General features: G+C 34.8%; 1 protein-coding gene across 14 annotated transcripts in view; it reads right to left on the reverse strand.

The window, feature by feature from the left end:
• Positions 1–12834, reverse strand: part of ERC2 (ELKS/RAB6-interacting/CAST family member 2) — a 426293-nt gene that overhangs the window by 332917 nt on the left and 80542 nt on the right. For all 14 annotated transcript variants that reach the window (XR_003077468.3, XR_003077467.3, XR_003077466.3 and 11 more), the window contains one exon: positions 3257–3331. Coding sequence is in view for 2 of the 14 variants with exons in the window: in XM_040646769.2 (XP_040502703.1) it covers positions 3257–3331 (75 nt within the window). In the remaining 12 variants the exon portion in view is untranslated. The remainder of the gene's footprint in view (positions 1–3256; positions 3332–12834) is intronic.

A 12834-nucleotide genomic window follows, 5' to 3' on the forward strand; every position in this document is an offset into this window, starting at 1 on the left:
AGGTATACAGACTACAGTTTGATCTGTCTGCAGGGCTCTGTCTCTATATAGAAAACTAAACTCAAAATATTCATTATGATACATCTGATAATCACTTTAAACATTCTGATGGCTCCTATCTGAACTCTTTCCTGTTTATCAACGCCTTATTTTTCTAATCCACAGACACTAAAAGAAAACACAGCCTTTCAGCAGCCATAATGCCTGAGCCAAATGTAACTGAAGTCTGCCTACACTCCTTATTAAGCTCTTAAAGATGGAGGCAGGGTGGAATTTGACCTTCTTATTTTATAGAACACTTGTATAAAACACAACAAATATCACTTAGTATCTAACAGTGGCTCAACTTACTTAAAATTCTGTTATATATTTAAACCGCTATCCTCCGAGCTTTATAAACAAACTAAACCAGGTCTTTCTTACATGCCTAATTGTCAGTAAAAATTCCTGTGCTATAATTCCTATTTCATGTCATCTGTACACCATAAGCAGTATATCCAGAACTGTAGGCAACTGTTCAATAATTACTTGTGTAAGAGAAGTCCATGCTTTCCAATATAGGAACTGTCTAACCCAACAGCAACCTCCACAGCTATGAGTTATTTATATGAAAAGTATTCTTTAAAAGTTCTCATAGCAGCTATTAGCAACTAAGGTGCTGAAGAAGTGGAGGGATCATGTTTTCCAACCCCTCAGAGTCACAGACCTATAGCCGGGGCACATTCTGTGCTGCCTTTAAGTTGCCTACCTTCTTTTCCTTGCTCTCTGCCTTAGTTACAAATCACCTGAGTTACTCATTTTGGAATGAATGATAATAATTCACTGACTCTTTATGGTCTTTATAACATTACAGTACGGAAAACTAGTCAGAATGCCTATCCTAATTCATTCTGATTCAATACAATGCTGTATATCAACTACAACACTCAAACTTCCCTGCTTGGGTCCTCTGCACAGGATAGTGTACAGCCATAGTTTGCTATATTAGAGGGTAAGCTTCTCTCTCCTTCTACACTCAGTGCTGCAGGGAAATCACTGCTTCAGTGCTTGATCATTTAAAACAATGCTCAGTTTCTTTGTTTTTCTGGGTTTTTTTGTTTTTTTTTTTTTTTCCAAAACAAATATTGTGTGAATTAAAACAATTGAAATTAACTTGCAAGCTTTCCAAAGCTGAAATTTGCAACAAAAACTGATTTTTAGACATGTGAATTTCAATATATTATATTTGTTCCTTTTTCAATATTAGGCCTATTTTAGACCAGGGCAACCCCAAAGCTGTGTATGGTCATAGCAAAAAGAAAGATCTGTGTGCCTCGGAGCCCAGAAGCAGCTCTGCATCATGACTACAACCTCACTCCTGGCAAATGAAAGCTCTCATTATTACAAAGATCACATATTATAACAAACGTAAGTTTTACACTGTTGATAATCCACATGGAAGACCAAAAACTATTCTAAGTCTTCTATCTCAATATCCCAAAATTTTTAAATTTGTAAGATTAAAAAATAACGGAAAGAAACTCGTTTCTCAGCCAGCTTTTTACTTTCTCACATGCACAAGATAACAAGATTTTGCAAAAACACACATTTTAAATTTCATACAGACTTTTGTTTTTGAACTGGAATAAACAATGAAGGTCCAAGGGAAATACATAAAAGAATATGGAATACTGAAATTGATGCACCTTTTCCATTGTTCATATAATCCAAGCTAATTGGATTATTTAAAAAACAGATACAGTATTTGGAAAGTACTGCTGCTCTTATTACTGTGTATGTACTGCAATGTCCAGACATGCTGAACTCATTTGCTCATAACAGAAGTCACTGGCAAAGTGAGGCCTCTAATTTGCACTCCCTTTTAGCAAGGCTGAAATGAAAGACCATCATTAGTGTGTTTCAGACAGCACTGCCAACTCACAAATTGTCTTGTGTATGATATTTTTTCTTCAAAACAGATTCCAGATTAAGGGAATTACGTGAAAATATCAGTTTTCCCATTTCAAATAAGCTTTTTTTTTCCTCTTTCATTGTTGTAGGAATAAAAGACAAACCATTTCAGTAATATTATACATCAAAAAGAGGAAACTGTGATTACGACTAAGATAGTTGTTTCATCACATCTTGTTGCATCACTTTGCTGATGAAATTACTTTCCTTAAATTGGATGTAAAACAGTGACCAAATTACAGAGATATTATTGGCCCTACTGAAACTCTATTTTTTTTCTTTTTTTTTTTTTTTGGTTGGTTGGTCTTGTTTTTGTTGTTGGTTGGGAGGAGAGTTGTTCGCTTTGTTTTGCATTTTGATGCTGATTTTTGAGTCTTTTAAAAAAAATTCAGTTCTCCTTACTCAAAATAAGCAAGGGTGTGCCTGTTTTTTTATCAAGTCTTATCAAAAACAAAATAAGGATAGTGGATTCTCAGTCATTTTAAACATTTCAGTAAGTTGTAGAGAGTCCAGAAATTTGTAGAATGAAGAACTGTCAGTCTGGTTATAAAAGTAAAATAAAACTGACAAGTGAATTTTACTGACAAACAGAAAATAGATTACACAAATTTGAGTTAATATCCAATATACACACCTCACCACCAACCAATGCTTCTACTCTGACTTGGCTGTAGCTAGCACTGTCAGTCCTGGCAAATCACAAGTACTGTTTTCAAAAGAGAGTACTTCTTTAAAGCATGAGTAATACCTAGTTCAATGCCAAACACTCAGTAAATCATTAGCATAGATAAGAATAGCTGCCATTTGTAATACCACCACATAGAGTTCTGTGAGCTCTCATGGCCTAAGTGCATCTTCATTTACAGAAATTTCTCACTATGATTCCACACATTTTCAGGATGCTTAAAAATGCTTAAAATCACGTACCAAAACCAAGCACACATTAAAGACAAATGCTATAACTGCATGCTGTCCCCACTTCAGTTTTACTGCTGAACATGACATATGGTATATCTCTCAGGTCAGCTAAGGCTGGCTGTCCTGGCTATATGCCCATCCTGCTACTTGTCCACCCCAATCCACTTGCTGGGGGGAGCAGAGTGAGAAACAGAGAAAGCCCTGATGCTGTGTTAGAATAACTCAGCAATAACTAAAATACCAGGATGTTATCAACACTGTTTTGATCACAAATCTGAAAGAGCACCTTGCAGGCTGCTGCAAGGAAAATTAACTCCATTCCAGCCAGAGCTAGTACATGAGTTCAAGCTACAAAAAATAATGCAAAGAAAACATGCAAACACTCTACCTTCATTTCAATAACTGTTTGAAGAGCCTTCGTCTTTGCTGGCTCAGGCTGAAGTTGAGTTCTTCTATGTAATTCCTGTGGAGGAACACGATAGAAATAAGCCTGACGACTCATCTTTCCATTATATTAAACTCATGAATGTATTGCAGCAAAACAAAAGTCTGATGATCAGAGAATGCAACTCCAAATGCTACAGGTGCTTCCCTCTCTATAATCCCTCTAGCATTAGTGTAGTTCCTATCTTATATTACAGCCAACTCTGCCGGCACATGCGCTATTACTGAAACCCCTATCAATAATTAATGTCAACAGTGACAAAGCCAGCAAGTAATTTCTTAGTCCAAATGCAATACTGCTGTTTCTGCCCAGATATCAAAATTTAATCCACTCTGTTGTGCTACTAAATCAAATGCTTTTAGGAGTCACTCAGAATCAGTTGCTGTTCTCTTCTTTTAGTTTGTCTACTGATATCTGAAATAAGTCATTTAAAGACATTATATTTAAATTTGACATTTTAAAGATAGTAATTATGTAGTGGGTTGATGCAACACCCTCAAGTGCAGATATTACATTTTGGTTTTCCCATTTTCATTTGCTTTTTATGCATCTTACACCACATATAAGAGGAAAATACATTTTAATCGTTACATAAGGCATACAATTAACAGAGTTAACGTCTACCGGTCTTTATAAAAAGTGAGGACAAAGATGGCAACATTGAGTCTCACAAAACATAGGAGCTGTATCTTTATCTGAGGTATCATAGTAAAAAGTTTGCACATCGACATAGAACAATGCAGAGTTGTCATGAAACTTCATCCTTTAAGAACCTATACCTCTCACACAAACTGAGCAGTTAATAAGAAAGCAATACTGAAACAGGACAGATTTAGCCATGCACAGGTCACCTCTAAAGGACATAGCTACTAAGGCATGCATCTTTTTCACCTTGTTCATCCTGCACATCAGTGCTCTACATGCACTAATTTTAATGACCATGAACTGCATGTTTATGCCTGGTAGCTGGGTACGTTCACTACAAATACAGCTTAGCTCACCCTAGAATCTGAGTTAGTATGTCTTCCAAATCAATCATGCTTCTTCCAGATCCTCCTCATAAATTCGGGGGGGGTGGGGGGGGAGAAAAAAAAAAAGAAAAAACCCACCGTGTAATGAACCTAATTCTCTTTACCATCACACATTCCAAACATTCTGTTTTTACAGTAGCTAATAGTGATAACTTAGCCAACGACTAAAGCTCTTGGAATCCCCAGAAATATAAATCCTCTTACAAAAAAGAGAGAGAGTTGGATATGCTCTGTCTTGCCTATTATATTTTGCTCCTTCTCTGTAGATTTCATGGAAGGGATGTACAAAAACTTAATGTTTAGATAAACCGCTAAAATAGATTCCAACCTGAAACAGCTTATTGCTTAAAACTGCTAAAACACAGCACTGCTGCAGGAGTTGAATTAGGTGCAAGTGTCAGAATGCATACCTATAGTTAAGTAAGTCTGCAGGCTTTAGTTGTTTTTGTAGTAAATATTACATATATTACCTTAACTAGTAAATATATGCATATTATTTCTAACACGAGAACAGTACATTTCTGTTTTTGCACTGGCCATTTAAGAAAGCATATCTGAATGGTGTGTTCACCTTGGTTTTTGTACTTTAAACTAATTCTCCACATTTTAAATAGAAAAATCTTTGCAAGTCACCTATCCAGAGGGATTCTCCCAATTACCACCCACTGGTCATCTCAGTTGAAACAAGTACACTATGCAAATATTTTAGAAAAATAAGAGTATGCCATGAATTTGTCATAACATCTTCCTACAAAAGTCATGGAAAAATAGCTGGCCAGTCATACCATTATCTGATCAGCAAGAATTACAGCTAATTTTAAGATCAGACTTTGCTCCCCAAGGCTATATAAACCAAGCTGGAATACAAACAGGATTCCATACATTACCCAGGGAGACAAACCAGAGTTTCCACCCCCTAAGCCAAAGACGAATAGACTGCCAACGATGAGTATCCCTAGATGTCTATCATAGCATGAAGCCTTGCCTCATAATACATTTCCTGTTTGCTTTATGAATCAATTTGATTCCGGCTGATTTAAAAGCTTTTCTTCCCTATCCCTAATGGTAAAATGATACAGACAAAGATTCTGGAGAAGATCAGAATATTATTCCCACTTTATTATTTTGTGTGGGTTTACTTCCAATCAGTTTCAAATGTTTGGAGACTCCCACCAGGCTCAGTGCTTGATTTTATGTTATTCTATGTATGTTTTTTCTTTCAGGATACTGATTCGGGGATATACTTTTGGGGTACTGATTCAGAGATGCTACCACTTTATGAGTACGATAACTTGCACTGATCTTTTTACTGTCTGAGGTCATCTGAATGGTTTCAAATTTCAAACCAGATTTTTATCCATTACATCATTTTTGGAATGATACTGCTTTATCTTTTAAATTTCTTTTACTAAAAAGGCTTCAGAGCCCGGTGAAACTCTAGAGGTGATGGTTAATTTTTTTTTGTTTTGGTTTGTTTAAAAAAAAACAAATCAAAACAAACTGAAAAAACAAATACCCACACCTGCATTCAATCACATGGAGCTCTTGCTACGTATATCCATGATGAAATACTTTTGCCATCAATTCTGTAACCATCGAGGTCTAAACCACTAATCTCTCAGAGATGTACTCATTTATGAAATTACACTTTCATTACATCCCCTGACAAGTGTTTCAGTTCAATTGCTAGAACATCTGAGTAACCAGTTCTTATATACACATTAATTATAATTCTGCATAATCAGATGCCCACACCATATAATCAGCACTGGGATTTCATAATGGTGGTTAGTTGTCAGGATGATTAACACACCTACACTAAATTGACATGTAATTAGATCTTCTTCACATTCTCTAATATTCTTAATTTTAGACAAAAAAAAAAAAAAAGAAGTCTTAAGACTGGCTGTTGCTTTCTCTGTAATGTTACAGTAGCATTTCATTTGGTCTCAAGAAACTTAAGCACACAGTTTTACTAACAATTTAAATATCAAAAAACCACCAAGAAGAGGCAGCTCATATTAGAAGCTTCCTTTAAAAAAGGTGAAAAAGGAGTTCTGTCCCTTTGTTGAGAAACTAATAACAACACCTTGCAAGATTTTCTCATTACTGTCTAGTATTCAACACCTGCACTACACAGCATCAGCTATATTAACATAATACTAATTTAAGCTGAAACAAAACTGCCTTTTTATTCCAGCTTTGTCGTACAACATTTCATCACTTGGCTGGAGGAAAGCCAAGATGCTACAACCTGATCTTCCTTTCATTCTGTTTCTGGTGTATTTTATTATGGTTGCTAAGACATCAATGAATCTGTTGTTCTGATTAGATGAAAGTGAACTGAAAGTCTTAAATAAAAGGTTAACTCAACACTGTTGATGCAGTACAACATTTTACCTTGTGTTTACACAAAACTACCTCAAATAGTGTTACACAAAGTGGTAAAATGAAAAAGGACTTTTGCAGACAAACAGGCAGTTTAGGGATGACATCCAACACATGAAACTGGCAGTGAGTGCTTGCATGCCAAGCAGTAGTATTTACTGATTAAAGAACAGAAAGAAAACAGAACAGTAAAACAAACTCTCAAAAATTTAACAAAAAAAAAAATCAGGACACGTGAAGAAATAAAGACATAATACAAACAAATATATCAGAATCTAATAAGCAATGGGAGAAGAACTGTACATGAGGCAGTGTAACTACAGAAGTAAAAAACCGTTCTATTAGTAAATCTACCTTTTTATATTTTTAATTAGAATGTACAAATCTGTGTACCACAGCAGATAATGGTATAAGAGCTGCTACTTCTCTCAAGTAACTCAAAAAAGCAGACTATTTCCATTCTCCTGGCATTCTACGCTCCCAGCTGCCTGAACATGAAAACTTAAACTGGGAGTATATTAATATTTCAATCAATTATTTCATTTATGTAAAAGAACGCCCTCTTACCAGATGCATCTAAAGAGTGCTGTTTCTCCAGCCAGAACTACCAATTAAAAATATTAATCAAATCATACTTAATCAGAATACTACAAAAATGTAACTTATAGGAATTAACTTTTTTTTAATGTATAAGCTTATCGCCTCTTTCCTGTTTCCTATCCCTTTCCATCTAACCCCAGCCAAAATGGTATCACAGTAATTTAGAAGAAAGTGTATTCAACAAAACCTGATCAAACTATCTGTCTGGAAACTATAAACAGACCAACACAAAAAAAAATCTATATTTGGCTCCAGTGTCTAGTAAAATAAAACAATTTCTAGGAAGAAATGTAAAAGTCACATTGCCATTAGTTGTCTTTTAATGATCCACTACCATCTCCTCTACATACGAGTTCTATGAGAACCATTTAAGGTTTCAATAAATTTCTCTAACAATGCTTACAGCTTGAAGAAATGAAATAATGAATAAAAACATATGAAATGAAGAATTATAGGAGACAATAAAACTTGATAGCTATGCGAGTTCTGTATTCAAGAAAGCTTCATAAAATAGGTGTATTAGAATTTAAGTTCTCAGTTAAGACAGGTATTCAAGATACAGGCCTAATTCTCCCTCCATTTAGCATCTTTAACAGACAAGTATCGGTTGTGAAGAACACAGAATTTATAAATATAAGTTTCATGAATTAAGCATGAACAAGCTCCATCAGTAATCCAGTACCACAGAGAAGCCCAGCAAGAACCTCAGTGGCTTCAGTGTTAGTCTTGAAGAATTGTTCTGAAACCACTCCTTACATAAAGAGGAAAACTCGGTCACTTAAAGAAGTAGGGGAGGAAGGGTGGTTGTCTGGATTTCTTTCAGGTTTTTGTTTTTTGTTGGTTTTGCATTTCTGTTGTTGTTGTTGTTTTATAATGACCATACTTCCATTTATTCTCAAACTTGTGCATAAAACGAAGACTTACAATATGTTCTACCAGTGTGCCTAAAGACAGACTGCAAGAGAAAACAGTATGAGTTTTAGAAACTCAGGTTTTGACTTGTATGTCAAAAACACCTTAAGTAACCTCATATGTTGTCATTATAGAAGAGTGTCCTCTGGCAAGTGGCTACATAGAACAAGTTTCAAGCAAAAAGGTAATTTGTGTGTGGAGTTTGAAACGCATGAGGGACAATTTAGTTTGTAATTGAAAGCACACAATGTTTCCTGAAAGGAGCTACTGAAACTGTGCTTTCACCAGAAATTTTGACCATTACTTTTCTTTATAGAATGCACAAAATATCTAGAAGATTTTTTTTTTTTTGCCCAAGATTAGTATTTGTTTCTCTTACCAAAATTGTTTCTCAAAACATAAAAAATATTATTACTTCACAAATATCTTCAAAGAAAGAAACTTTATGATAGTTTTCTCTATTCATATATATTTACTAGACAATTACAATCAAAAAATAAATTCCAGATCATCACTAATGCGATGCATATAAGCACTGGGAACATCCAAACAAGAACATTTCCTCTACTCCTTGCAGCATATACAAAGTTTAAAACTGTGTGGAAAACCATGCTGAACAAGATAAAATGCAAGAGTCTTAAGTGTCTCATCCTGTAGAAGTAAAAAGACAAAGCCTATTAGTGTATTCTCCACTTCCCACCATATAAATGCAACGAGTGACTTCTGAATTTCTATTCTGCATCTGTGCTCTAATACAGGAGGAAAAAAACCCACAATTTTTAATTGTTATTTACTAAAAAGAAGCGAAATAATGCCAGAAGTAAAGTCAAACTCTACTACTCAGAGGCAAAAGTACTACATAGTTCATGTTCTTGCTGGATAGTTTACTGAACATATGAGTAGCATGTTGACTTGTCTCTAGCTGGTGGTAATATGCTAAACTTCAAATATGCTATACACCTTCTTTGTAGAAATCAGTTTTATACATTTTTTATTGTTAAAACATCAATTCTTTTCAGAGCATCACTGCAAACAGTCTGTGCTGACCAAGGAAGAGTGCTGGCATACACATCCCCGTGTTGCAATAATGCTTTATACTGATTGTCATGGGACATTTTTTAATATTGAAAAGTGTAGTTTCATAAGTGCATCTAATAATATCTACTAAAATTATTATTAATGGATATACTGCTTTGTAATCATTGTTCTAGCCTACCCTCTAGTGTATCCCTTACTGTCTTTTTTTATTATTTCCCATTTACATTGGCTCAGTGAAATCACAAGCTATTTATTTATGGTTTTGATTTTCAGTTCCCTAATTCTCCAGGAAGTGCTTTCCTAAATATGGGTGGGTTTTACTTACATGCATTTAAAATTACCACTGGTATAAGCTGTTTAGTATTTAAACATCAGGCCTTAATCAGCAAAGCTAACAAACATCAGAGTTAATAATACTTCAAATGTATTCCAAAGAGCTTCTTGGCTCGTTGGAATAGTATTTTAATGCAAAGTTCTGTGGTAATATTTGAACCTTCTTCAGAACTGGAATTATGCAACTTGAATCATGACCAGGGGTAAGACATCTCACCTTGACAGCCTTTGAGATGTAAATGGAATTTGGTATTTCACTCAAATTATTCTCCCCTCTAAAGATACTCTGTCATTTCTAAATATCTGACTTACTCTGTTCTTCAAACACTTCAGTTATTTTAAAAGGTCCTGAGTTTTCCATCTGAGAAGAAAGGGAGCAACTGGATACCTTTAAATGCCAGTATTATTTATAACGGTGTTGGTAACAAGCAACAAGTATCTGACAATTAGAAGTAAATTAAATTAAATTTGAAATGGAATAGTTAATCATAAAGGTAAATACAAATAATCAAAATTATTTCTGTACTTTATGTTAACTCTGCATAATCAAGCACTCCAGTGCCTACTGCAATGTGATTAATCTTTTTACACACATTAATTATCTTTTATTTATATTTTAGTATCTCCATCATGGGAAGCGATTGTTGTATTGCGTAATCATTCAAACAACCAGATCTGTATTTTAAAACTTAATTATAAAGACAGTTATCACATTGCCATCCGATGGAATGTCAAAGCTTTCAAAAATTATCAAAATTATCTCCTTTACACATTCAGGAAACCATCATCAGTACATTCCCCGGCAGTTAATATATGTGAAGATAAAATAAACACAAAAAAAGAGATTGTCTATGCACTAAAAATCTATATCTGTCAGCCTTTGCATGACATGTAAACGTGAACATTCTTTGATCAGCTTTCTCCACTATGCACAACTTGAACATGCAACATAATACTTTGAAATAAACAACTGTACATACTTGTATGGGTGACATAGTAGTAAAATGATCCACTGATTGATCAAATCTCTATACAGTTTACAGGTTATGGAAGTATATTGCAAAGAGTAACATGAGAGCATTAACCTAGTTCTGCATGAGCGATGGATCATATTTCTTACCATTTCAGCATTCTTTTTTTTTTTTTTCCTGTTTTGTTTTGTTGTTAGGAAGGAAAAATCTCATAAGCAACACTGAACTTAAGCTATCTTCAAAAACCCTTCCATTGTCTGTAATCTTTTTTTTTTCAGAAGATAACAATAAGAATGCAATTCAAATTTTAAGAACAAATCATGCTTTTCTGTTAGAAAATAAATTCTATATTCATGCTTGCCAAAAGAAATTCAGACACATTTTGCATTTACCTTTTTAAGAAAAAATCCCATTCCTACATCTGCCAGAAACCAAACCAAACCCAATTCAGTACACATCAACCTTTCAGTGATAACTTACCGAGATGCAAAAAGTCACTGTTTCTCAGCAGGAAAGAAGTAAGAGGTGATGTCTAAATATTTAAAACTACAAAAACATGCATTCTACTCAAATTTATACTCTGTAAAGAGCCACCATGCATCACAACAGGATAAATCACAAACTGATTTACCACATGAGAGTTTACTTAGGACTTGTACATCATCTATACTGTGCACACAATTCTTTGAGTAAAACATTCCAGCTATGCAGTAAACAACCTGTACAAATAATTATTATTCAGCTGAATGCTCATCATTCCATGAAATCTGTCAAGAGTTTGCAAACCTTAATGTTCATATACTAAAGAGAAAATCCACTTAGCACCTACTCCTATTCTTTCTCCATTGCCTGGGAAACAAACTGTTGCTTGGTAACTTGAAATCATCTGTTCAAGTTTCCTCTTTCATTCTTACCTTTTTATCTGAATAAAAAAAAAATCACCACATCCCAAAACTGAAAATATGAGCACGGAAAGGCCAAAAAAAAAATTTGATAGTCTCCATACAAAAACTGCAGCTTGTACTCCTTGTTTTGTTGTTTTAAATGAAAACAAAGGAAAGTTCCTTATTTTACTTTTTTTTGTTTTTTTCTCAAGCTTGAGGCAAAATAAACAGTAGGACACCACTTTCTTAAATGGTTCAAACAATTATTTTTGTAGTATATGCTTAACATGAATATGTATAGCCCAGGGGCTAAAGGACAGATTACAAACTACTCTGCTGTGCATCAGTGCACCATATATCCTGGACACATAAATACTATAAACATCTAAGGCTTAGTTTCCTCTAAAGATGTGAATCAGAAGATTCTTGACTGAAATTGCAGAGATTATCTGTTGTGATTAAAATCAGACCCTAAAGGAGAGTTTGCAGAGCCTCAGGAATTCATATCATGATGTAAATTGTGTATGACTGAAAAATTTACATGATGATGTAGGATATGGAACACACTGCCACATAAAATTACATTATGTATTGGGAAGAAAGAAAATACACTGTGTAACAATCAGAAGCTGTAGTAAACATAAGGTATTCAATATTTTCCATTTTATACTTATTATTAAGCACTGAAATTATTTCAGAAAAAAATATGGGATTTTGTAACCTTAGGGGCCATATTTGAGGAATGACTGAAAACAGGTGAACAAATAAAAATATTTTCATATACTGAGAAAAAATTATATGTATTGTCTGATTTCCACATCTATATTTTTAAACTTAAAAATTAGAGTTACTGCTATTTTAAGCTGTGTCATCTTTATTTCAAAATAATGGCAGAGCCATCTCAAGGCTTTCAGATCTTTCTGCAGAAGAAAAGAATTGAGAGTTTTCTGCCATTCCCAGGCCTCCTTTCTTCCCACAATCTCATTTTCTCTCACTGCCAATCCAGCAGGGATCCCAGTTTACATCCTAGAAGCAGCAGCTTTCCCTGCCTGCCACTTCTCCTTTCTCTTTAGAAACCCCATTCATCTTCCTGTTCCTCTCAGGCTTTGGGAAGAAACAGAGCTGAACAATAGAAGGAAATATTCCTTTTTTAGGGGTGCAGAGAGCTCTGAGGCAGAAATCATAGCCACAGGAAGGAAGCCACTCACCAGACATTCTGAACCCTCGCCTGTGCAGGTGGGGAGATGAGAAGACTCTGTAGTTCAGAGCAGACAAGTCACAGCTTCTCAGCATAGACAAGGGGAAACAGGTTGCCACCAAGGCAGCTGTCTGCTCTGCCCACTGCTTGAGCAAGGTAGAGTGAA

Source organism: Gallus gallus, chromosome 12 (genome assembly GCF_016699485.2).
Source record: "Gallus gallus isolate bGalGal1 chromosome 12, bGalGal1.mat.broiler.GRCg7b, whole genome shotgun sequence".
Taxonomy (NCBI): domain Eukaryota; kingdom Metazoa; phylum Chordata; class Aves; order Galliformes; family Phasianidae; genus Gallus; species Gallus gallus.